Source organism: Phocoena phocoena, chromosome 12, assembly GCF_963924675.1.
Source record: "Phocoena phocoena chromosome 12, mPhoPho1.1, whole genome shotgun sequence".
NCBI lineage: Eukaryota > Metazoa > Chordata > Mammalia > Artiodactyla > Phocoenidae > Phocoena > Phocoena phocoena.
In genome coordinates, this window is record NC_089230.1 from 60134647 (window position 1) to 60161074 (window position 26428).

Genomic DNA, 26428 nt, shown 5'->3' on the forward strand with positions numbered 1-26428 from the left:
TCATAACTCATGATCTTACCCACCCGGTATTCTGGTAGCCGTCTAACTTGGAAACTGCCTTACTTTATATTGAGCCCATATTCTCTCCCTGTCTTACTTTCATCTATCACCTTGTACCCACATACTTGCTATTAAATTTGGAGGATGAGTTCCTGGAAATAAAGGCCCTAACTGAATATAAGCACTACAGGGTTATTCTAGCATTAGGCCTCTGGAAATGAGTTGTCATGGTCAGGTGATGATTGCTCTCGTCCCTAAGACATGACATCCATCTGCGTATAGTTTCTCGCAGTTTTAATGTCAAAGGACTTCAACCAAGCCTTAATGTGGTCTTTACCCTCAACCATTTCCTTGAAGGCATCTTGAGGTGCTATAAAACTTCAGTCTTAATATCCAGCATGATACTGTTTCTTTGAGTCTTTGTGGTAAGTTTAGGACTATTACTTGTTGATCATTGGCTAAACTGTTCCCCCAAACACAGAATAAATGGCAGAAACAGACCATTAAAAAAAAAAAAATTCAACTTAAGATAGTGCAGTAAGTAGTGCACGCATTTGCTAAGAGCATTTGCACTACATTGTGCTAATAATGTGAATGGTTATAGGTCGGGTTCAGTTTTATTAAATTAGAGCATAAAATAGCATTCAAACGTCGGCAGAAAATATAAAAAGGTTGTTGTGATGAATGGCTATTTGTACAGTTAACCAGTGAACGATGTGGGTTTGAACTGTCCAGGTCCACTTACACGTGGATATTTTTCAATAATAAATACTACAGTACTACAGTGCATGGTTGGTTGAATCCTTGGATGTGGAGGAACTGCAGATTTGGAGGACCAACTATAAATTATACACAGATAAACCCCAGTATTTTTCAACGATTAACTGTATATGTACCAAGTCATACATACACATATTTAAGAGGTTGGGCTTTTTAATGAAAAGATTTCAAAGACAAATAATATTGTAACATTGCCCTGTGCAGTTACACAGGGTGTTTAAATGCATGTATGTCTAAGGTAGTGCTTATAAGCTCCAGGTTATATTGGGAACATTTATGGGAAGATATACGTTGGGTATGTAGGTTGGTTTTGTCTCTGTTAATTCTCTCTGCCTTAAAGAATTGTTTACTTGTAGCTCTAACTTTTTAGATGTCATGGCCCTCCATGGCTTGGTCTCCATCAGAACTCTAGTTTCAGTTTCCATCATTCTGCCCCTTGACCTTTCATCTTCTGGTAATACTAAATTGTTTATGAATGTTGTAAATTGTTTGTGAGTCCCCTCACATACCATGCAGTTTCATGTCACTATGCTTTACTTATGTTACTACAACTTTCTGAAACTTTCTGTATTATATTTCAGTTAACTAAAACTTCAGTTAACTAACTAACTTTCATAATCTGATAATGGTGTGTTTACTCTATGAAGCCCTCATCAAACCCCTAGTTGGACCAAATGTTCCCTTTGTGTACATTATAATACTCTGTAGATACCTCTGTCTCCTCACTTTATTGTACGTTCTTTGAGAGCAAGGACCATATTTGATAGCATCTAATACAGTACCTCATGTAATTAATAGACATTAAAATGAGCTGAGCTACTGGACACAGTGATTCCTTAGTCTGAATGTACTCTTGGAGTCTAGGTCTAGATTTCCAAAAACTTTGGGATTTTGTTACTTAAATTTTCTGTTTTCAAATCAAAATATACTCTCCTTGTGTAGTCATTAACTGTCCCTCCTAACTTTGTTTCCCTCTCCCAAAACTTAGCAATAACATAGATTGCTCCTTCTTCTCCTTCACAAAATGCCAAATAATTACCGTTAGCTTTCTTTTTTCTTCGTAAAGTAGATCAAATTGCACATTAACTCATACTTAGATGTTTATTGAAGCTTCATAATCAGTCTCTCCTGTCTCTAGTCAGTTTTTATTCTAACCCACTGTGTTTGCCATTACTAGATTAATCTTTCCCAAAGCACTGTTTTCATTATATCACTCCTCAGTTCAAAATCCTTCAGTGGTTCCTTACTACCTTCAGAATGAGGTCTAGATTTTATTTTTTTTAATAGCAGGCTGTACCTTAATTATTTCTGTACCTCTGGCATTCCATACAGTGACTGGCATTGAGTAACTTCCTGTGAAGTGAATGAGGAGAATATGTGACCAAACAAATATGGCCCTATTTTCTATTCTAAAATTTTTTGCCTTCTAATGCTATTATAAAAATTCTCCATTATAGTCAGAGTGGTTACTTTTTTTTTTTTTTTTTTTTGCGGTACACGGGCCTCTCACTGTTGTGGCCTCTCCCGTTGCGGACCACAGGCTCTGGACACGCAGGCTAAGCGGCCATGGTGTTGTGGCCTCTCCGTGGCTCACGGGCCCAGCCACCCAGCGGCATGTGGGATCCTCCCGGACCGGGGCACGAACTCGTGTCCCCTGCATCAGCAGGCGGACTCTCAACCACTGCGCCACCAGGGAAGCCCAGAGTGGTTACTTTTTTTTTCCTTACCCAAACACCTTGCTTTTTCATTTGTTCCTTTTAAGATATAAATTATGTTACTCTTCTGCTTTTGTGGCTTGTTATCCACTTTGATTTTATCTAAAGTTCTTATCATGGCTTACTAGACCCTACGTGATCTGGAACCCAGCTACCTCTTTGAATTCATCTGCTATTCCTTCTATCACCCTTTGTGCTTCAGCCAACTGACCTCCTAATTGTTGTTCTTGAGCCCATGAAACCATCAGCCTAGGCACCTATGCACTGCTGTTTCTTCTCCTTGGAATTCTCTCCTCACCTATATCCATGTGGTTCTCCCCCTTACTCATTTAAGTCTTTGCTCAGATGTCACCTTATGAGAAGGTGTTTCCTGATCATCCTAGTTGAAATATTAGCCCTCATTACTCATTATCCCTGTACCTTGATTTCTTTTTATCCATAAAGTTCACTGCAACCTGAGGTGTTCCACATCTGTGTTTGTTTAATTATCTGTCTCTTTTTAAAATGTAAGCTCCAGAAGGGCAGAGGCTTTGTTGTGTTAACTTTGTATCCCTACTGCTTAGACCATGTCTAATATGTGTTGAATTAGAGAGTAAATGTATGGAATTTATATGCCTTTGTGCTTTTAATTTCCTCTTTTTCACCTTTTTTGTCCTTAACCTGTCCTCTGAGAATCATTTCCATGCCCATTTGATTCTGCTGAACTCAATGATCTTTATTTTCTAAATTAGTATAAACCTGTACTTTGTTTCACACTTAAGCCTACAGAGTAGAGGAATGATTATCAGCCTCCTCTAGTACAGAATTACAAATAGTCTTGCTACTCAGTGTGGTTCATGGGCTACTTGTTGCATGACCATTTCCTCATCTGTTGCAAGAATCAAATAGGACATATTCAATAAATGGAGTATCTATTACTGTTAACCAGAAAATCAAAGACTGTTCCTTGCGAATAGTGTGTCAGCCCTATTCTATGTGTTTGACTTTAATTAACTAATTTAATCCTATAGGTATTATTATTATTCCCACTTTGTAGGCAAGAAAAGCCAGGAAGGTAACTGCTTGAAGTGTGGTCCATGGGCTTGCAAAATCGGCCTACTTGAAATGTAGATTCTCAGGCCCCTCCCCAGACCCACTGAGTGAGAATTTTTTTTTTTAAGTAATATACTTAGGGCCAAACATGAAGATGCAGTAGGATCTTCAGTGAGGCTAGAACTTTAGTATTTCTAGAAAGCTCTACAGATGATTTTGATGATAGTCAAGATTGATAACTACTGAAGTAGATCCTTGTTATTAGTGTGCCATAAAATGCAGTGAAATATCACTGAAACACTTAAGTCATTTGAGACCCATAATCATCTACAGATATAAGACTAATACAATTATAAGGGTAATTCCTAAAAACAATCACTTTTTATTGATATATTTTCATGCTATACCCTATTTTGGGGATGGGGCAAACTACCTTACCTTAAGTACTTCATCCGTGTTATTCTATAAAACCATAAGGCGGTATTGGTATAAGCATGCTTGGTTTGCTAGGCACAACACTGGATTCCTGATTTATTCTCTTTCCTCAGTCTTAAAAATTAACTCAATTGTGGACCACAGGAAACTTTTAAATGATCATATGTCCTTGACCTTTAGAATCCCTGTAGAATAGTCTACATTCCCCAGAAGTGTTAAACTTTGAATGTGTGTGCATCTGGTGTGCCACCAGGATTGGATGTTATACTACTTTGTAACTGCCTCTTTTAGGAGCTTAGCATATGAATGAATGAATGCATATAGCAGTATGACATTTAAGACATGTATTACTTATTTGGGTAGTAAAATGGTATTTGAGGTAGTAGCTGTAGCAGAGTTGGCATGGTAGCCTGACTGCCTGGCTTCAAAGTTTGGCTCTGCTGCTTACTAACAGTATGACCCAATCAAATGATTTATCCTTTCTGTATTTAGGTTTCTTGTCTACAAAATGGGGGAAATAATAGTATGTACAGGATTAAATTAGTTAATAAAGGTCAAAAACTTAGAATTGGGCAGGCGCATATATTCTCAATAAACAGTCTTTGATTCTCTGACCATAATAATAATTATTCCATTTATTGAATATCTCTTATTAAGAATTCTTACAGCAGTTGAGGAAATGGCCATGCAACTAGTAGTTGAGAGAGTAGGATTTATACTCTGGTGTGTCTGTCTCTAAAGCCCATGTGTTTCTAGATAATGCTCTACTGCATCTATGAACATGGTTATTAGGAATTAGAATCAGTAGCAATGAGACTGAAGTAAATATTATCTTGCCTTATAGTCTGCAAATTGTTTTTACCTAAGTGGTGTGATTTGAAACTTGAGCAGCTCTGTGGAGGATAGTAGGGTATTATTCCCATTTAACAGATGAAAAAACTAAGTCTGTTTTCCAGGGTCACAAGCTGGCTCTCTCCTAGACAAGTTCATTTGGATAATTTTCCGTACCTCTTGAGGAGCCTTTTTAATGCCTTAATGGTGCATTATATGTGACCAGAAGCATCATTGCCAGTACTGGGCTTTTTATTTGTTATAATCCCTCAATAGTCAAAACAGCCAGCAAACTCCTTGCCTGGATCTCACCTATTCAACTCAGTTGTTACCACCCACTCACCTCCTCGTCCATATACACACAAATGCACTGAGGTGCCATTACAGGGAGGCACTGCTGGGTGTGCCTGAGCGGCTGCTTGCCAGCTTGGTTTCTAACTTATTGCCTCTCCCTGAACACTGGGCATGCACAGAATTGGGGGTCAGAACTTAAGCTACTATCATTTCCTAGTGAGGCTTTGCACTATTCTCTGTATGCCTGGAGTCTGTTTTTGTTTTGTTTTGTTTTTATTTTTTGAAGACAGGATTGGGTTGAATGATTTTTAAGATACCTTCTAGCTTTAAAACTTTGGGGTTTTTTTGTTTGTTTTGTTTTCTGGTAATGTCATTACTTTGGTTATGTTATATTCTTTCTGGGTAGTAGAGCAGATTATAGCCCTATTTTATAGATGTGAATAAGAATGACAAGAAGATCCAGAGTACCTAAGGTTTTTTTTTTTTAGTGAATTTAGCTGAAACTAAAAATGGTAGAGTATCCTGATTCCCATCCAGTTTTCCATTAGTTAGATCAATCAGGCACTTGGAATAATTACTCATAGCGATTTAGAACAACTTTTTTTAACTTAGAACTTCCCATTATATATTTTACTAATATAGATTGAAGAAAGTTGGCAGGTTTTGCAGTAGAACTAAAAAAAGAATTCAGTTGTTAATTGTTGTTAATCCCTTGCTTTCTGTTAGCTCTTATCACTCACATTTATTATATTATGCTTTTTCTATGTGGTGCAAGGTCCATCAATAGACGACTTTTCTTTACATTTTGAGGCATAATATGTTAGAAGTATTACATATGCAACTATGACTACCAGGAAAATGATGTACAGTATGTCATACCTTGTTCTACAGTTACCAGTTATAGGAGAAGCAAGAGCATACAAAGTTGAGAAGTAAAACCTAGATGTAGTAGTCTAATAAGTGTTCCCAGAACCCTGTCCAGGTTATTAGGGAGGAACAATGCCTCAGAGACCAGGCTGGCAGATAGCAGCAGTCAGATGCTGCAGGTTTCAGTGCGTCTTATGTGATAGATGCCTCAGTACATTTGTGTGTCTGTGTCAGGGTGGGAAGGTTGGGGGCAAGATGGATGAGTGAATATGTGAAATCACAACAAGAAGTAACATGAAGATAAAAACAGGAAAACAAATCCTGGAAAGTGGGGCACAAGAGCAGTTGGATACAGGAAACAGGAAAGTGCTTGAACTTAATGAGGTAAGCCAAAAGAGGCAGGATATCAGAGCTAAAATAGAAGCGTATGAAAACCTGGATAACTAAGTATGTAAAAGTTTGGGTGTTTTCATAGTGTAGCAATAGGTTCCTAAACACTTTTATTATTTTTTTTTTAATTTGGCTTCATTATGTCTTACTTGCAGCACACGGGATCTTCGTTGTGGCATGCAGAATCTTTCGTTGTGGCGCGCGGACTCAGTAGTTACGGCACATGGGCTCTCTAGTTGTGATGTGCAGGCTCCAGAGTGCACAGGCTCAGTAGTTGTGGCATGTGGGCTCTCTAGTTGTGGCGCGTGGGCTTAGTTGCCCCACCGTATGTGGGATCTTAGTTCCCCGACCAGAGATCGAATCTGCATCCCTGACATTGGAAAGTGAATTCTTAACCACTGGGCCACCAGGGAAGTCCCCCCCTAAACACTTTTGAGGACATTATTTCATGTGATCGTCACAATAACCCTGTTAGGTGGATGATAAATGATTGTTCCTAATCTTAACTCTTTAGAAAGCAAGAATTGGGAGGTTACTCATTTTTTTTCAAGGTCACACAGCTCACAGTAGCTTTGCTAATAACCAGCAGCTTTGCCCAACAGAAGTGTTACTATTGCTTCAGTTTCCTCATTTATAAGATTTGAATAATAATTGTACCTACCACATGGGGTGAGAAACAATGCTTACAAAATAACTAGCATGGTGCTTGGCACATGGTAAATACCAATAAATGCTAGATGTTGCTATTGTTTCTACTTTAAGAGCTGCAATTTGAATAACTTGATGTTCAGCAGATTTTATTTTCTGCTATAATGTATTGCATCTTTTAGAACATAAGTGGGCTGGTTATCTGTATTTCCACATCTGTGTATTTCCAAAATGATTTTAACCCATGTTAAGTTAGTCTTTTACTCAAAACATTTGCCCCTGCCTCTTCACAAGGCAAAGAGCTTCATGTGGCTTGTCTAGCTTCTTTTCTTAGGCTTACTAAAATTTCTTAACCCAAGTAGGGAGAGAAGAAAATTGATCAATATTTAAATCGTGTGTGTGTGCGCGCATGTGCGTGCATCTTAGCATATAGGGGTGTGTGTCTTAGTGTGTAAGGGAAAAGTAGGGGCTTCAGAGTCAGATTTTGATTCAGATTATGGGGCCAGCTCTTCTTAGCCATGTGACCTTTGGGCATGTTATTATCATCTTCATCATCTATAAAGAGGATTAAATGATACCCATCTTACAGAATTGTTCTGATTTTTACTTGAAGAATTTCTGGCATCATAAAGGATGATCAGGACTCCCCTGGTGGCACAGTGGTTGAGAGTCCACCTGCCGATGCAGGGTACACGGGTTCGTGCCCCCATCTGGGAAGATCCCACATGCCACAGAGTGGCTGGGCCCGTGAGCCATGGCTGCTGAGCCTGCGCATCCTGAGCCTGTGCTCCGCAACGGGAGAGGCCACGACAGTGAGAGGCCCGCGTACCGCAAAAAAAATTAAATTAAAATTAAAAAAATAAAATTAAAGGATGGTCAGAAATAATACCCCTTCCTGGGGAATAGATTTTAGTGAGTGAAGAAATGGCTTATTTTATTTAGAAATAGTGAGTAAAATCCATCCTACCCAAATACAGTAAGTTATTTATTATCCTTTGAGACCAATGTACTTTGAAAAAGCTATAGATGGGTTTTACAAATGGTGGTATTATTTTACTTGGACTCCAGTGTCTTGAAATGTACCCATGAACTTTGCTTTGTGGATGTAGGCAGATGAATTAGTTGCCAAATGGATTTTAGTGATTTGATATTCATCTTACTCAAAGCTAAAGGACCTGAAATGGTTCTTTAGTCACTAGTTCAAGTTGAAAGCATCTCAGGCAAGTTTTTACACAAAGAGAACATAGCAGATATTTGGTTAGTTTTTATGAGACTTGCTTACTATGATATTCTTTCCCCAGGCATTTGTACACTTGTTTTATTTTTCAGTACTTCAAGTAGCATTAAGTAGTATCTCATGATCATCTAAGAATTCCAATGTAGAGAGGCACAGAGTCCTAGTGTTACATAATTTATACTTAAAATTTTTACTTTTGTGTAGTTATGGGAAAAGTACGAAGATGTGGTCTTGCAACCAGTTTGATCTTTTTGTGGAATTGCTTTAGTTACATGCACTAGTCCTGTATTTTATATAGTTATTTTGAGTGTCCACTTCCCTTAGATGAACTGATTTAAAACATCAGGACTGTTGGAATTAATGTAATATTTCCTTCTTTTTTGAAGTACTAGTCGTTTCTCTTAATGGAATACTACCATTATTGAAGGAAGCCTTCTGCCTTAGCTCCACTGGTTGGTTTTCACTGCTTCCTCTTTAATTGAAGAAAGCAAATCTAAGGATGGTATTCATGCATTTGTGTCTACTCTCAATTGAGATGGCAGTAATATAAACAGAAACAGGAATAATATCACGGTTGCACATGTATTTTTAAATAATATTATTAACTGCTGGGCATATTGCATAAATGCCTTCTATTCCAGATCACTAGAAAAATCTTTTAGTATATACCCCCTTATGTTTCTTTTAAGGTCTAGAGATGTCTAAATTTTCAATAGGAAAAAAAGGTGAGTAAATGATGAATTGAAACTTGAGACAGTATTGAATTCATGTTTTATGGATTTATGGAGAATAACTTTTTATTTATTTTTTTCTACTATGTGAAAATGATTATAGATCTTTTTGGACCAATGTACTGATAATAAGGTTGTATCTAGCACAGTTTTATATACTAGCTCAACACCTGTGTCTGCTCTAAACAAGGAAAGTATTTTAGTTTAAAATATCACGCATAAGCCATAAATACTCACTGTCCTCTTGGTACGTCATGCCCTAAAGCTCACAGGAGAAATGGTTTTAAATTTTGTTTTTATGTCTAGATTGTAAGTAAAATCACTTGTCATAGTTGCGTAGTTGCAAAATGCAAACCTTCATTCTGAAGCTGCCTGTTTCTTATTTGGATCTGCCATATTAAAAAGCATATAATTAATGGTTGACATTAGTAATTAACATTAACTTTATGGTGCTTAATATGCCATCATTCATCCATCAAATAACCAGAAATGCATAATGTCTTGGCATAAAGGTTTTAATTATATAAAACAGTTCTTCAGTTTTCATATGGTGTAAATGTTAAAAGCCAATAATGTATTTAAAGAAAAATTTTTGTGAGTATTTGTCGGGTGTTAGCTGTATTTTTATTTCTTTTTAGGAGTATGCATCAACAATTGTGTCAGGAACTTCAGAGGGAGAATGTGGACCTCATTGTGCAGTCTTCATTATCGGCTAAAGAGCGCCACCTTGCTGCAGTTGCCAGTGCACTATGGAGGCATTTCTTTTCATTTTTGAAGAGTCAGAGAATGTCACAGATAGTGCCTCCCTCACAACTCGCGGATGCAGCTGCAGGTCAGCGTTGTTAATTTGCTAATTAGTTTCTCATTTTGCAGACTCTGTCAGTTTTTTCTTCTGTCTGCTTGGTAACAAACCCTTATTTTAGTATGGTGCAATAAATATTTTGTCAACCAGAAAGATGAAAAGAGTTACATATTTTAAAATTAGGAACCTCTGGCTTGTTTATTATTTTCCTCTTAGTAAAGGTAAAAATTAAGTGATCATTTTCTAAAAACAAAAGATCACTTTTAACCTTAAAAATATTGAATGTACGTGAACTTTTCTTATGCATGCATTATTTGGAAAGTAAAGCAACATTTGATTTCTTCTAGTTCGAGTAGTTTATTTTCAAATTGTATGTTCAGATATCTAGTATAAGATGAAGTTGAATAATGAGCAATAAAGGATGTAGCATGAATTCAACATCAAGCAGATGAGCTCAGAATGACATGGAGTATAGAGAATGTTATTGTTCTGACTTCATTAGATTCTATTTTAGGTTGTAATTTTTACTTAATTTGATTATTAGCCTATGGACATGTCCTTAGGCTTTAAGGGACTCTGAATCAGATGAAATTATAGGCAAGAATTTGAATATATGTGCATATATGCACTTTCCCAAAAAGAAGTCATTATCTTTCACAAAGGGATATTTTACCCAATGTATGTTAAGAAATACTGGAATAGAGAGAGATCAGTATGGTGACTGCATGTATTTAAGTGCAATTTATATGAAGGTATTTAATGTATTTAAATATTAACTTTTGAAAACCAAGGTTTATTTTACCCTGATGTGAAAGGAAAGCTGAGCTAAAAGCACAACAGAAAAGACTGCATGATATAAATTTTAAAAGACTTTGAATTCTGGTAACACTTGCATAATTAAGACTTTACAGTGATACATAGATTGAAGAATTGTGACAGGGCAACGGTTTTCCAACCAGTGTAATGTCTGTGAAAATAAATATTGATATTCAGTTTAACCAAAGCAGTCATTACTAGCCAATATGACTTATCTTTCTTCCATTCATCATCCCAACTCCCAGTTAGTTACCAAAAATTATATCATACAAGTTGAGTCAGTGCTGTCCTAGGCACTGAAAATAAACAGTATATAGATATAAAGCAAAATATGTGTGGGTTTTGGGTTCATTTTGAAATAAAGACTTCATAGGAGAGAGAAATTTCCTGCATTAAAAAAAGGTTATTGAATACCCACTTTTATTGCCATTGGGGATATACCAATGGGGAAAAAAAAGGACTGCAATTCTTTTTTTCATGTATAAGCTCCATGTTTTCATGGAGCTTATAGTCTAGTGGCGGGGAGAGAACATAAATAAATCAGTAGGTAAAATGTGTAATATGTCAGATGGTGAGATGCTGTGGAGAAAAATAAAAATATAGAAAAATATAGGGATAGGGAAAGCCAGAGGCAAGTTATAATTTTAAACAGAATTGTCAGGAAAACCTGTGTAAGTACCATTTGAGCAAAGACATGAAGGAGGTGAGATATGCAGCTATGCAGCTATGAGCTATGCAGAAGTCCAGAGGCAAGAGTGTGTCTGGTGTGTTTGAGGAACTACAGGAAGCCGTCAAAGCTCTCGTGGAATAAGAAAAGGAGTAAGAGTAGTCAGAGATGGGGTCAAGCAGTTATGGAGAACTACTTTGTGTTCTGCCTTGTACGTAGCTGTGAAGACTTTTGGTTTTACCCTGAGATTAGAAGCTGTTGGGATCTTGAGCAGAGGAGTGATAGGATCCCTCTGGCTACTGGCTGGAGAATAGACTATCGGGAGGTGGGGAGGCCATGTAGGGAACTATTGTAACAGCTCAGAGCTGGGCACCTTGGGCTACAGTGGTAGCAGTAGAAGTGGTGAGAAGTGGTCAGATTTCCAATATGAAGGTAGAGCTGACGGAATTTTCTAAGTGGGTATGATATGGTAAGCAAAACAGATAAAGGGAGAACCCCTTGTTTGAGATGAGGAAGATTGTGGCAGGAGCAGATTTTGTGAGTGAAGACTAGGATTTTGATTTTGGACATTTTTTTTTAATATGTCCATTAAAGTCCAAGTAGGGATGTTGAGTTAGACCCCTGGATAATGAACCTAGGGTTCAGGGAAGAGGTCTAAGCTGGAGATTTAAATTTGGAAACTATGTATATATAAATAGTCTTTAAAGCTATGAACTGGATGAGACTACTAGTAGAGTAAGTACCAGTAAAAAGAGAAGTTTGAGGATAGGGTCCTAGGATATTCCCATGTTCAGATTTGTAGGATAAAGAAGAACCAAGAAAGGAGACTGCAAAGGAATACCAGTGAGGTGAGAGGAAAACCAAGAAAGTATAGTGCCCTGGAAACCAAATGACAGAGCTTTTCAAGAAAGGAGCAGTTATCAACACTTCAAATGCAGTTAATGGGTCCAGTAGGATGAGGCCTGAGAATCAGTCCTTGGATTTAGTAGGATGGAGGTCACTGGTGACCTTCAAGAGCAGTTTTGCTGTAGTAGGTAGAGACAAAGGCCTGATTGAAGATATCCAAGAGAAAATGTAAGAAGAGGAATCGCTGACTGCAAATGTAGTAAATCTTTTTGAGTATCACTGTCTAAGAGAAGTAGAAAAATTGGGATGTTAGCTGGAGAAGGAAATGGGGTCAGAGATTTTTTTTCTAATAACATGGGAGAAATTTCAGCATATTTATAGTGCTGACAGGAATGTTTAGGAGTGAGGGAAAACTTGATGTGGCAAGAGACTCACTTGTGTTTTAATGCCCAAGAGAAATGGGATCCCATAGAGGACTTGGCCTCAGATATCCTGTAGTAGCAGAAGAGAAGGCAGAGTAAATGGGCCCAGGTGGAGGTTGCTGGGTAGATGTGGTGGTTCTCCTTTGACGTTTCTCATTTCTCTGTGACGTAGTAAGGTCATTAGCTGAAAGTGAAGATGGGGAGGAGATGCTGGCTTATGATGGAGCAAGGAAAGAAGGTATGCAGTAATCCTCTAGGAGAGTAGAAGACTGAATGGACTAGAGAAATGTGGTAGAAATGATGGCCAGCTCTAAGACTCCACTTAAAGTTTGTAGTCATAAACTTGAAGTGAGATCAGTCAGCATGGTTGTTCACCAGCCATTTATACTGTGTAGGTGTAGGTGCATGTGGGGAGAAGACGAACGATGTAATTAAACAGATGGTGTTTTTTCCAGGCAAGTACAAAAAATCAAGTAAGAAGCAAGGGAGTTGATGGTATATGAAAATCAATATAATAACGGACCGTGTAATCAAGCTGCCTAAAAAGGGGAAGGAAGGGGAAAACTTGTAGGATCAATGAATTGTAGGTCCTGGTGGAATCAAAGGATTGTTGGATTTGGGAACCTAGAGGAGGAGAGTTGGAAAGGTAGTTCGATGCCAGAAAGAGGAGTCTTCAAAGTGGAAATTATGGTGAGATTGTACTTATGGGTAGTGCCAAGGTCTCTGTATCACCATGGGAGTGAATGGCTAAAGTAGAATGGAAGATAGACTCACTGTAGGAGAGGAGTTCAATGCCAGGAGATTGGAAGAAAAAATCATCACGGACTATGACAGGAGTGCAGTTAGAAAGGATGATAGTGAGCTAAAATCTTCAAGGGATGAGAGGAGGTGAAGGAGGAAACGGTAGACAAATGCAATGAGGAGAGTTAGTGCTGGTGACTTAATCTGATGACCTAAGACTCAAAGCCAAAGGGAGGGGGAAGGGAGAATGGTATAGAAGCAGCCATGTGGACCAAGAAGTAAGCTCACCTTATGTGGGTCCTGTGTATGAGAGTGTGGGAGAATAAATAGCCACCATTTGAGAGAGCTGCATAGGAGCAGTACTTAAGAAGCAATTTATTGATAAACATATAGTGATATGGAGCAGATTAAGTTGGGGAATCCCAGGAAATCACAAAATAAAGTACATTTGTTTACCATGGTGACCTAAGGAATTCTAGTTCCTAGGCTTTGTGAGTTCTGAGGGAAGTGGAGTATCATTGATTGATTGTAGAAGATCACTTTTTACTAGAAGAGAATGTCCAGTGTCCAAGGTGAGGAAGAACTCTGTCTGTGGCAGGTGATGGGTAAATTAACTCAATTGGAGAAGAGTGGATGCTAGAAATAATTTTTGTAATGGGTCTTTTGAATGGGAGAGTCACATAAGCAGAGACATCAGGTGTAGAATTTGCCATTTGAGGGGGCCATTATAGATTCATCATGATGATGCTGAGATAGATTATTCTAGACCCTTTCTTGGAGATCCAGATGATTGCCACAGAAGTTTCTTCGACAACATGAATTTAGTTCAGTTTTAGCTTTCTGTTGTATGTTTCTAAAATGTGACATTTTACTATTTAGTGCTAATTTTTAAAAAATCACTATTGATATAATTTGGGGGGGGGAGGTTAAAAGATTCTCACTGTGAGTTTTTCTCATTTTAAATCCAGATTTTACTTTGCTGGCAATGGACTTGCCCAGCACAGCTCCATCAGATCTTCAGCCTCAGCCAGTTACATCAATGATACAACTTTTTGGTTGGGATGATATCGTCTGGCCCCAAGTTGTAGCCAGATATTTAAGTCATTTCCTACAAAATAGGTAAGTGTTTTTATTTCAGGTATGCACATTAATGTAAGCCCACGATAGATGAGTTCACTAGGAAGGTAAGAATTTTCACAATAAAAACTGATCTTTACTATATATACTCTCACTTGGGCAGTTTGTTGCTTTTCTGTGTATCAGCATTTTGACAGTATTAATAGTAGGAAAGCTTTCTTAAAACAGTGTTGTTGCTGTTTTGTCAAAACGATTTTTGTAGGACTGCCTCATCCTCATCCTGAAAAGACCTTTCTTCACTCACCATTGTGAAAGAAATTATACAATTAATATTGCTGAATATGTAAGACACTTATATTACTGTAGTTTTAGATTTAATGATAGCTTTCCTCTTCACAGCTAGATGTTTAAAGCTTTGAGTTTTGTGTAGTCATGAACAAGAGACTTCCCCACCCTGAACTTTGGTTTCCGTATCTTTAAGTGTCTCCTGCCATATTACATAAGAGATCTGAGGAACCCCAACAGAAAAAATATGCAATAGATAATAGAAATAGTATAGAATAATCAGGACAATTCAAATAAGAATATCAAGATGAGGGAAAATAAAATAAATACACAAACCTAAGAGACCGGTGTAGGTCTGATCCCAGCTGCCTGCCAGTCAGTGAAAATGAAGAGAGGTATTCTTCTCAAAAGGAATTCATTAAGCAGAGTCATTAATCATTTTCTCACTGGCTTTCAGTTGTAAAGTAAGGGAGTTCACCTTCAATTGGATTACTTTCAGGATCCCTTCCAGCTTAAGATTTCTTTAATAACAACAAACATTTATTTATATTATTTATTAAATACTTTTGCTGAAATTATCTGAAAGGATTTCAGTTTTTAAAATAATATTGTGTGTTAGTCACAGTTGAAGGAACTGAAATGCAAAGTTGGTAAGTAATGTTAGGAAGGTTGTATAAGTAATAAATGACCCATCTGAGTTCTTCTGTTTTGTGTTCTCTTTTTTTATGATAACTTATGTTCAAAGTATTTCAAAACAGTATTTTTAGAGTTATGATTTATATGTATTTTTCAAGTGTCTTAACTTTACATAACATTTATAATTAAGTGAAGACCATCCTCATTCTCTCTATCCTCACTTATAAAATGATTAGAAATCAGATTTAACTAGGCCTTTGACTTTGTAAGATAATTTTTTTTTTAAATCTCATTCAGATGTTATTTTGGAATTCCTTAATAATGACTCCTGTGAGGTGGGGGAGCAGGAAAGGAAGGGATGGGAACGGGATTGGTCAGGAGAGCCACATAGAAATGTATTTTGTCTTTTTACCTTTTTTCTTGGTCATGACCTCTTCTCTGTTTACTCTAAGGGCCACTGTTTTTTATTGTACTTGCCACTTCCTTTAGTATTATCTCACCTAGCTAGTTAATCCCCTTCCTTGTTTTTCTAATTTTAACCGTGTTCTTCTTTCCCTTTCTCCTTTGGCATTAGCCTATATGTATGCCATCAGTGGGAAAAGGAAAATTAAAAACTAGGGCATTACAAATGAAAGCAAGAATATTTGTCTAAAATATCATTTTGTGTGTATCTGTAGAGTTTATTTTCAGCAATGCATGTCTGCATTAGTGTGTTTGTCTGTAAAATAAGTGAGGCCAAGAACTGGGGGATATTAGAATGTTTTCCTTTATTTCTGAATCTCTGTACTCAGGGAATACATTGTCAGGGTTTTGTTTTGGTTTCTCTTTTTAATACCCATCAACTTATTTTTACAGCATGTTATGTGAAGTGCTTTCTCATTCAGGCTGTGTATCTTTTCAAGCCCTAACTATAAGATCATGGATCCGTTGCATTTTGCAAATGTATATAAAAAACCTTTATGTGCCAGATGACTCGTTCATTGATTTAAATACTGAACAGGCAGTTGGTAAGTATTGCAGGTGTTTTGCTTTGTAGATAGCTAAGTATGTTTAAAATTTCCTGTTTCATTATGTAAATTAATAGGAAAGATAAAAAAATGTATTTGTAAATAGGTATTAATATGAACAGAAATTTACTTCCTTTTGCAGCCTGTTTCTTTTTCTTGATATTTTCCTGTAACTGTATAGGACAAATTTCTGTCCTATAAAGATAAAAGAACTTGTTTCCTTGGAAGCTAGGAACAAAAATTTGCTCTCAAATGACGAGCTATTTTTTTACCTTCAAGAAACTGATCACAAAAAAAAGTGGAAATATGAAGTAAATGACCAAATATCACACTGTTAACACCCTATAAAGAAAAATATCCAATTATGAATAATTTCATCCCATTTCCTTGTAATTTTTTTGTTTTTAATATCCCATACAGTTCTGATTATCTGTAGGGTGTGCCTTATCCTAAACCTATTGTTTATGGCCATTCATAAATCCCACAAAGGCTGGACTGAAAAAATGCTCCAAATTTACTTTTATATATTATTAAATCAGTTGGCTTTACGTGAATAGCTTTTGGGACTAGGACGTTCTTAAGTACTCATTTGTTTGTTTTTAAATAAAGCCTTCTCATAGTGAGAGAAACTTAGAAGTTTTTAACAATGTGGAAATTTTAATTTTAAAAGAAATCGTTGTCATGATGAAGAATGATACGTTCTCTGTTCTCCCATATATATCTGTGTGTGTGTGTGTGTGTGTATATATATATATATATAAAACGTAAATTTATAAACATATAAATATTTTATTTTAACAGAAAAAGACTACATGGAACAGTTGGCTGAACTGACAAGGTTGCTATTTAAACTCTCAGAAGTAAAGAATATTCTCTCAAAAGCTCAAGTTGAATATTTACCTATCCAAGAAGGCCCTAAAAAAGCACTTGTCCTGTTCCTCGAGGTATTTTTTATTCATTAATATAATTGTTCAGATCAGTTACAATTATTTTTCTAAAAATCTTGAAGTGTTCATAAAGTTTTTCCATAAAATGAATTATTTTAAATTAAATCATATTACTGGTTGCCGCTATTATAAAATTCTGGGGGAATAAAAATGTGAATCTAAGATATAGCACAACTCACTCTTCAGGACAGCAGAAGAATTACGTGTAATAAAAAATAATAAGTGTAAAGAATGCCACATAAAAGCCTTAACTGCAAGTCTGATCTAAATTGTAGGAGTATCTTATTGTTGAAATTGTTAGATAACAATATTCTTCAGGTACTTAAATTTCCTTGTATATGGTCCATAATAGTTCCAGCTTAATGTTTACCACCCTGTAATGAACAGTGTAAATTTTACAGTAAAATTTTAGTTTATGCAGCATAAGCACCAACTACTTCATATCATAGCGTGGTTGGGGATTTAAAAACCAACCCATTTGTTTTATTTTGCCTGTGTAATAAATAGTCCCATTCAACATTGTATTTTTAATTATTAATTTTGTAGGAATCTGTCTTATGTAATACTCTTTGTTTTATAGCCTAACTGAGGTCGTTAATGTGCTTGGAGTAGTGCTTTTGTAAGCTATTCACAGTAAAACTTAGTTTATTTTCCCACACAGTAGTTGGTATTAACTGCAACGAAGATCCTTACAATCCATAAGCTCTTTCCATAAATGTGAATTCTTCCATTGGTTTTCATTAAGTTAAAGTAAAATTGTTACAGTTAGAGATATCATATAAATCCTAAAAATATTTCGTAGTAGTAGATGTAGATATAAAATACGTATTTCTCTGGAGCCTTTTATTTAGTTGTTGATTGGATCTCCATCATTAATTAATTCAACACCTAAGCTGGGGACCATACTGGACCAGAAAGGGAAGTAGAAGTCATGCACTACACTGATCATTTCCGAAGGCTCTCCTAATTTAATCCTATCCAAATTAATTGCTTTTTAACTACTCACTAAATAATAGTTGTTTGCTAAATGCTAGATAGTATTATGTGAGGACTTCTTGGGGATTTGAAGAACCAAAAGAACTAGTCCTTGATCTTAGAGAACTTTTACTTGTCTGAGAATACAAGACATACACAAAGGCTAAAATAATAATATAAGACAGTATATGCTAAATGTCAGTTAGTTGATAAGTCAATCAGTAGGTTAAGAATTCAGAGCATCTTGGTATAAGAAGTTAGATTTTATCCTGTGAACAGGCTTTATAAATTTTTAAGTAGGTCTGATTTGATCAAATGACTTTAAGAAAATTGGTAACAATAGAGTAAATTAAAGGTGCAGGAGCACTAATGCCAGAAGCTAGTGAGTTTAGGAGGAATTGAAGATTGCACTCTGGGATTTTTGAATGATTATGAAATAAATACTGTGTTTTACCAGAAAAATGATGACCTTAAGGAGAAATAGGAACATCGTGATTTAGAGTGGGGCAGAAGTAGGTGAGGAGTCCAATTTTAAACCTGTTTAGTTTGAGGTTGTGTCAGGGGTGCTCGTGGTCACCCCATCCCAGGTGCTATTATGATTCACTAGGAGGACTCACAGAACTCAGCATATAGTTGTACTTACATCTATGACTTATTACAGTGAAAGGTTTCAAAGTACAGTCAACAAAGAGAAGAAGTTCGAGGGTGAAGTCTGGAGAAACCAGGCACAGCTTCCAAGAGTTCTTTTACAGTGATATTACCCTGGAGATGCTTAATTCTCCCAGCAAGGAATTGGGACAACACCTATGAAATCTGTCAACCAGGGGAGCTCATTAGTGACTCAGTGCCCAGAGTTTTTAATGGGGGCTGGTCACCTAGGATCTGTTTGTTTGGCACTTTTAAAAATCCAGACTCCCAGAAGGAAAGCAGATATTCAGTATAAACTGTATTGGTTGCACAAACTGTTTAGGCACAGTGAGCCATTCTTATTGGGAGATGATGGGGAAAATCTAAGGGTCCAAAAACCAACCAAGGACCAACCTTGCAAATAGGCCTCTTAAGGGTAATGACATTGGCCCCTGCTATATTAACTCTTCTCTGCACAGAAATGATAGTGTGACATGAAGGTGAGGATAGTCAAGGCACTGAAAAATATACGTCTCATAGTCTGGGGAGGTTAAGGCTAAACACAGAGAAATATTGAAATCTAGGGCACTGGTTCTTAAATGTCTGTTTCATAGACCTCTAGGAGTCACTAATACTTTTCAGGGGTTCTGTGAGCTCAAAACTATATTGGTGTTTGTACAAATAGCGTAAAAGCTGTAGCAGAAATCAACACCATGGCCCAAGATTATACTAGTAGTCAGTATAATTTTCAAGGCCATGCAATCACAGAGGGGGAAAAAAGCCAGTTTGACTTAAGAGTATCATTAATGAAGCAGTAAAGTTACTAATTTTAATAAATTTTCACCCTTGAGTACATGCCCTTTTAGTATTCTGTGAATGACAATAGGAAATATCTTTAAAGTACTTTTGATGCATATGAAAGCAAGATTGTTGTCTAAGTGAGAGCCACTTATGTGATTGAGTTGTAAGCTGAACTGACCGCTTTTACCGTGAAAGAACAACTGACAAAGTATGGTTATTCAGACTTGGGTATTTGGCAAATATTTTCTTAAAAATGAGCCTATCACTTCAAAGAAGTCAACTGACAGCATTTTTTGCTAGTAACATAATTTGAGCTTTTAAGAAAATTAGAATTTTGGAACATTTGTATTTGTCATCATGAGCTTGAGAGTTTCTTGATAATTAAAGACTTTCTGACAACACTGGTGATATTAACAAATATGATTTTTTTTAAATATGGACAATGAAATGTGTTGTCCAAATTGGGAAGCTGTATAACTCAATGAACCAAAAATTTTCAGATAACAAGTACAGGCTTTTTAGAAAGTATGCATGTGTGGAAAACATTCATTCAAAGCACAAGACAGACCAATAGCTTATAACGTAGCAGAGAACAGAACATACATTGACATGATTTTGGATTCCGTATTACAACTAACCTTTAAGAAATACCACTTGTCAAGTTTTGGTGTAATATCAAAGAGGAATTCCCACAATTATCTGAAAATTTTATTAAAATACTTTTTCCTCTTCCAACTACATATATTTCTGAGACTTAATTGGTTTTTTTTTGCTCTTATTTTTATGATTTTTCACTCTTCTACATTACTGTTCTTTTTCTATCTTATATTTATACTTAGAAAATTTATTTTCAGAGGCTTGTTCTTTGTAATATCTAAATTGAAGACTATAAATTCTTCATTTAGCACAAATTTAACTTCATCCCACAAGATTTATTTGCAATATCTTCATTATTTTGTATTTTAGAATATTTTTCAATTTCCATTGTGATCTCTTGTTTGATGTATGGATTAAATATGTATGTCTTTCTTAATTTTATAATATTGACAGAAATATTGACTTAACTGTTTTTATCTGCAACATATTGCAACAGCTTGTATGCAGAAGCAGATATGAGAATGTAACTGTCTTCTCTTAAGCTAGACATTAAAGAGATTTGCAAAGATGTAAAAAAAAATGCCACTTATCAGTATTTTTTTTGGTTTGTTTTGGAAAAGAAAGTTATTTTTCACTAAAAATATATAACTTATATTAACATAATGTTTATTATTTTTTAAATGAATAAATTAAATTTTTCTATTGTAATTTATAATATAAATATCAATAGATATAGCCCAAATGATAAGCTTTTTAAGATCCTCAATTTTTAAGTGTGTAAAAGGGAACTGAGACGAAGTTTGAGAATTTCTGGTCTAGGGAAAGAAGTATAGAGAACCAAGGGCAGAGAGCTAAATGGAAAAGGGGATTCATCAAGTATATCTCTTATTCTCATCTGTCTACCTCCCAATCGTCCAAGTTCACTAGGTTCCTTATCTTTTCCTCCATTCTACATTTTATCATCATCATGGCTAACTTTAATATAACCTTGGATAACTTATCTTGAGCCCTCATTTCAAAACTTCTCCAGTAGTCTTTCAGTGATCTTCACTTCTGCTGTCATTCACCTATTGCCATGACTAATCACTGAACCATGGCATCACTTGGAGCATCTGAAAACTCATTGACTATCACTGCCTTCCTTCCATTTCTCTGAGTGACTTCATCATGACCTTCCTCTCTCATTTCTCCAAGCGCAACATTCTGTCAAGGTCTCACTTTCTTCCTTATCTACCTTAACTGAACCCCTTGGAGGCCTCACTTCAACTACCCTTAACCAACACACTCACAATCTTCCATCCTTTGTCTTATCGTTACACCAGCAAATCTTCAACTTTGGATCAGTACAACCACCTGCCTTCTTTCCTTTGTGTTATTTCCTGAGAGCTGCAGGAGAAAAATCACATAACCGTGCATACTGGTGCCATTCATGGTCCAATTTGGGTAATTGAAATTCATTGTTAAGTTCCCAGTAATGGCTTGGAAACTTTACTACTCTCCTCAAACCTTCTAACCCATCTCTAGCCAGTTTTCTCTTTATTCTTTTTTTTTTAACATCTTTATTGGAGTATAATTGCTTTTCAGTGGTGTGTTAGTTTCTGCTTTATAACAAAGTGAATCAGCTATACATATATCCCCATATCTCTTGATTCTTCTAGTGACTTCTCAACTCTTCTTTATTCTCGCCTTCCCTCAACTCATCCTCTCATTTATTTCCCTTCCTCTTCTCACTTCACCATTATTCTCTACTACCTCACCTCACATTTCTCTCCTCAGCCTCCCCATTTTGCCATTTCTACCCTTTGTACCTCATCCTTTTTTTCCTCTGAGAAAGTTAAGCTGGCATCTAATGGCTTATAAAGAAAATTCTAGGAAAAAAATCAATTCATATCATAAAGCTGAACTTTATTTATGGAGGTCTCACTTGTAAGAGTCTGTTAACCTCATCTATAGGTCTTTTTTGTAGGAATTTGGGGATTTAGAATTCCCAGTCATGTCTTAGGGATATGGTGAGCCAACTTGTTTGGAATGCTTGATGTGATTTGGTTATAAGCTTCTCGTATATCAGTTCCGGGTATCTTTTACTAATACTTTGCTGACTCATAATTATTGGTGAACTGATTTTTTAAATTTTCCTTTAACCTTTATTTTAATTATAAAAGGCCAGATAATTCTTTACCCGGATTTTAATTGCTATGAACATTTATAGGAAAGTTAAGGATGAAGGCTTAAATGTAAGTGATGTGTGTGTGCATGTGTGTGTGTAGAAAGAGAAATTATGTTTATTTTTCAAAATCTGTATTATATAAAACTTGGAATGCTAAATCATGTTTTCCCTTATTTATAGGCTGTTGGTATAACTTACGGGAATCTGCCGACACTTTCTGATAAATCTGCCCTGGTCACAAAGTCCTTAGAATACCTTGGTGAAATATTAAAATATATAAAACCTTATTTGGGAAAAAAAATTTCCAGTGCAGGTCTGCAGCTGACTTATACGATAATGGGTATGTATTCCTGACATTATTAAAACTTCCCTAGGTTGAGCCTATAGTATCGTGATGGATAGGAATGTACTAACACACTAGCTAAATCACACTGCCGTCTGTACAGTCTTAAGAATGATCTGAAAGACAGTGATTTAGTTTAAAATAATTCATGTTGGCTTTCAAGTGTATCTCTGTCTTGCCCCACCTCCTTTCAGAACTTTTCTTGTTATGCTTGGTTAATCTTAAAATTCATTATGATCAATACAGAAAATATACCAACTCCAGTTTGCTACCAATAGTCTGTTTTGAATCACTAACCTTGTGAATGCCTGCATAATTAAAATGGTCCTTTTTTCATTGCTTACCTATGCTTTGTTAGAATTTAAAACATCAGAAAGCCATCACTTTCTTCTGTTTTTATGGTCTGCTCTGTATGAAGGAGGTCAGGAAAGGATTTATTACAGCGCTAAAGATACATATGCTTCAAATCTTGTTTCTCACAATACTGTGTTTTCTTCTTTCAAAAAGAATGTGTCTGTTCTATAACAGCAGAGTTCATTCTTCTTTAGGAAGTCAGTAATTTGAATATCTTTGTTCACTAAAACCATGTTGCTAACCAAAACTAGGGACTGGATAAAGGGAAATGAGAAGGATTTCCTTAGAAGTTTTTATACAGAATTTAAGGTTGTTTTTTTTTTTTTTCTCTGTGGCCAAAACCTTATATCTGTTCCCTTTGATCTTGTGAACATATGAATAAACCTGATTTGGGCTGTCTGAAACCTTTTATCTTTGTTGTGAAAGATAAAGGAGAATGTGAAAATGTGTAAATATGGATGATGTAGAATGTAGTGAAAGCAATAGTAGCAATTTGGTCATTTTAATTTTAAAGAAACATAAATGAGAATTTATTATAAATTTAATTTAGTAAGATGTAGATGAACATGTATTTCAGCATTTAAGCTTTTTTTTTAGTATCTTTATTGGAGTATAATTGCTTTTCAATGGTGTGTTAGTTTCTGCTTTATAACAAAATGAATCAGCTATACCTATACATATATCCCCATATCTCTTCCCTCTTGCGTTTCCTTCCCTCCCACCCTCCCTGTCCCACCCCTCTAGGTGGTCACAAAACACAGAGCTGATCTCCCCATGCTACGTGGCTGCTTCCTACTAGCTATCGGTTTTACATTTGGTAGTGTATATATGTCCATGCCACTCTCTCACTTTGTCCCAGCTTACCCTTCTCCCTCCTCGTGTCCTCAAGTCCATTCTCTAGTAGGTCTGCATCTTTATTCTATATTCCCGTCCTACCCCTAGGTTCTTCATGACCTTTTTTTTTTTTTTTAGATTCCATATATATGTGTTAGCATACGGTATTTGTTTTTCTCTTTCTGACTTACTTCACTGTATGACAGACTCAAGGACTCAAGGTCCATAGCAGTTAAGCTTATAATTTATTAGTTGCTATTAGATTTTTGCTAAGCTAAATGTATGATTTCAGAAGTATGTCTGTATTTTACAAAATATGTGATTGTCTTATCAGGAGCTGCAAAATCATTTGGATTGGTGATACATAGACCCGTGTCAAAATTCTCCTTATGAAGAATTGAGGGCCTTCTTTGTTTTGTTATATGGTTGAGTTTTTGATTTAGTGGCAGGTGGATACTGTATTCTTTGCCTTTGTCTAGATCTCAGAGACTGGGAAAAGAGTACACTGCTACAGTGTTACCCGTTTAGTCAGCAGAAATAAGGAACAAATAATTTACTGTCTTCTACACGTACAAAGTTTAGAACAAAATAGAGAAAGAGCAAATATAAGCTTTTGAGAGTTAGAACCTCTTCTAGGTGTGCTGGGGTTGGAATATCACATCCACCTGAGGGAAAGAGAGCTAACCACGGAAACACTGTGCTTTGCTCTCCTGGCCTGCTCCTCCCTGAGGATGCCTCTGCTTTTTGCTTGCAAGGCTGCTAGTGGGAGGTGCGAACTGTTGACAAAACCCCTCCAGATTAAGGTGTCTGGGGTCTTCACTGTAGCTGGGTGATTTCTTAGAAAGCAGGATTGATCTCTCAGTAGTATCTTCCACTTTCCTCCTGTTTATATCTTTTTTTTTTCCCCCTCATTCTTTATATCTCTAATTTTCCTGTTTCCATGCCTTTCCTTTTGATCATCCTTCTTTCTTGGGATCATTCATCCCCTTTGGTCTTTGTAATTGAAATTCTACCCATGATCCTTCAGGGTCCAGTCCAGGAAGACCTGCTCTCCCTGACTGTGCTTCATCTGTCCTTCTGCTCTGACATTTTTTGTAGTTTACCACTTATTATAATTATCTGTCTACTTGGTGAGCCCCCACGAAAATTTAAACTTGCTTATGGTTAGTGGCCGTATCTTTAGAACTTTTTATTCCCATAGTCGTATTGTATTTTGGACAAATAAGAACATTTAGTGAGTTTATTTAGTTCATTTAGTATGTCAGGCACTGGATTGGGAACTGAGGATACAGTGGTTAAAGAGCTTCTGCATTGTAGAAGATGCCATATACTAAATAAATATTTCTGGAACTTAATTATTTTATAAACCTAGCTAATAGTACATAATGCATTTTGTAATGTTACTAAATGAGCAAAGTTACTTTCTAACTATAAATACATCTAAAAATATATATTGTAATGATCCCAATTCTTTTTTTAAGGCTTAGTATATACATAGAGTAGAAAATAAGTTAATATGTAAGAATTCTAGTGTGATCCAACAGCACATTAAAAGGATCATATACCATGATCAAGAGGGGTTTATTCCAGGAATGCAAGGATTCTTCAATATACGCAAATCAATCAATGTGATACACCATATTAACAAATTGAAGGAGAAAAACCATATGATCATCTCAGTAGATGCAGAGAAAGCTTTCGACAAAATTCAACACCCACTTATGATAAAAACCCTGCAGAAAGTAGGCACAGAGGGAACTTTCCTCAACATAATAAAGGCCATATATGACAAACCAACAGCCAACATCACCCTCAATGGTGAAAAACTGAAACCATTTCCACTAAGATCAGGAACAAGACAAGGTTGCCCACTCTCACCACTATTATTCAACATAGTTTTGGAACTTTTAGCCACAGCAATCAGAGAAGAAAAAGAAATAAAAGGAATCCAAATTGGAAAACAAGACGTAAAGCTGTCACTGTTTGCAGATGACATGATACGCTACATAGAGAATCCTGAAGATGCTACCAAAAAACTACTAGAGCTAATCAATGAATTTGGTAAAGTAGCAGGATACAAAATTAATGCACAGAAATCTCTGGCATTCCTATACACTAATGATGAAATATCTGAAAGTGAAATTAAGAAAACACTCCCATTTACCATTGCAACAAAAAGAATAAAATACCTAGGAATAAACCTACCTAAGGAGACAAAAGACCTGTATGCAGAAAATTATAAGACACTGATGAAAGAAATTAAAGGTGGCACAAATAGATGCAGAGATATACCATGTTCTTGGATTGGAAGAATCAACATTGTGAAAATGACTATACTACCCAAACCAATCTACAGATTCAATGCAATCCCTATCAAACTACCACTGGCATTTTTCACAGAACTGGAACCAAAAATTTCACAGTTTGTAGGGAAACACAAAAGACCCCGAATAGCCAAAGCAATCTTGAGAAAGAAAAATGGAGCTAGAAGAATTAGGCTCCCGGACTTCAGACTATACTATAA

The 26428-nt window shown here is 36.1% G+C and overlaps 1 protein-coding gene across 1 annotated transcript in view; it reads left to right on the forward strand.

Moving 5' to 3' along the window:
- MMS22L (MMS22 like, DNA repair protein) overlaps window positions 1-26428 on the forward strand; it is a 143687-nt gene that overhangs the window by 94411 nt on the left and 22848 nt on the right. The window contains exons 14-18 of the mRNA XM_065888982.1: window positions 9599-9792; window positions 14223-14373; window positions 16108-16259; window positions 17061-17203; window positions 22554-22713. Coding sequence (XP_065745054.1) covers window positions 9599-9792; window positions 14223-14373; window positions 16108-16259; window positions 17061-17203; window positions 22554-22713 — 800 coding nt within the window. The remainder of the gene's footprint in view (window positions 1-9598; window positions 9793-14222; window positions 14374-16107; window positions 16260-17060; window positions 17204-22553; window positions 22714-26428) is intronic.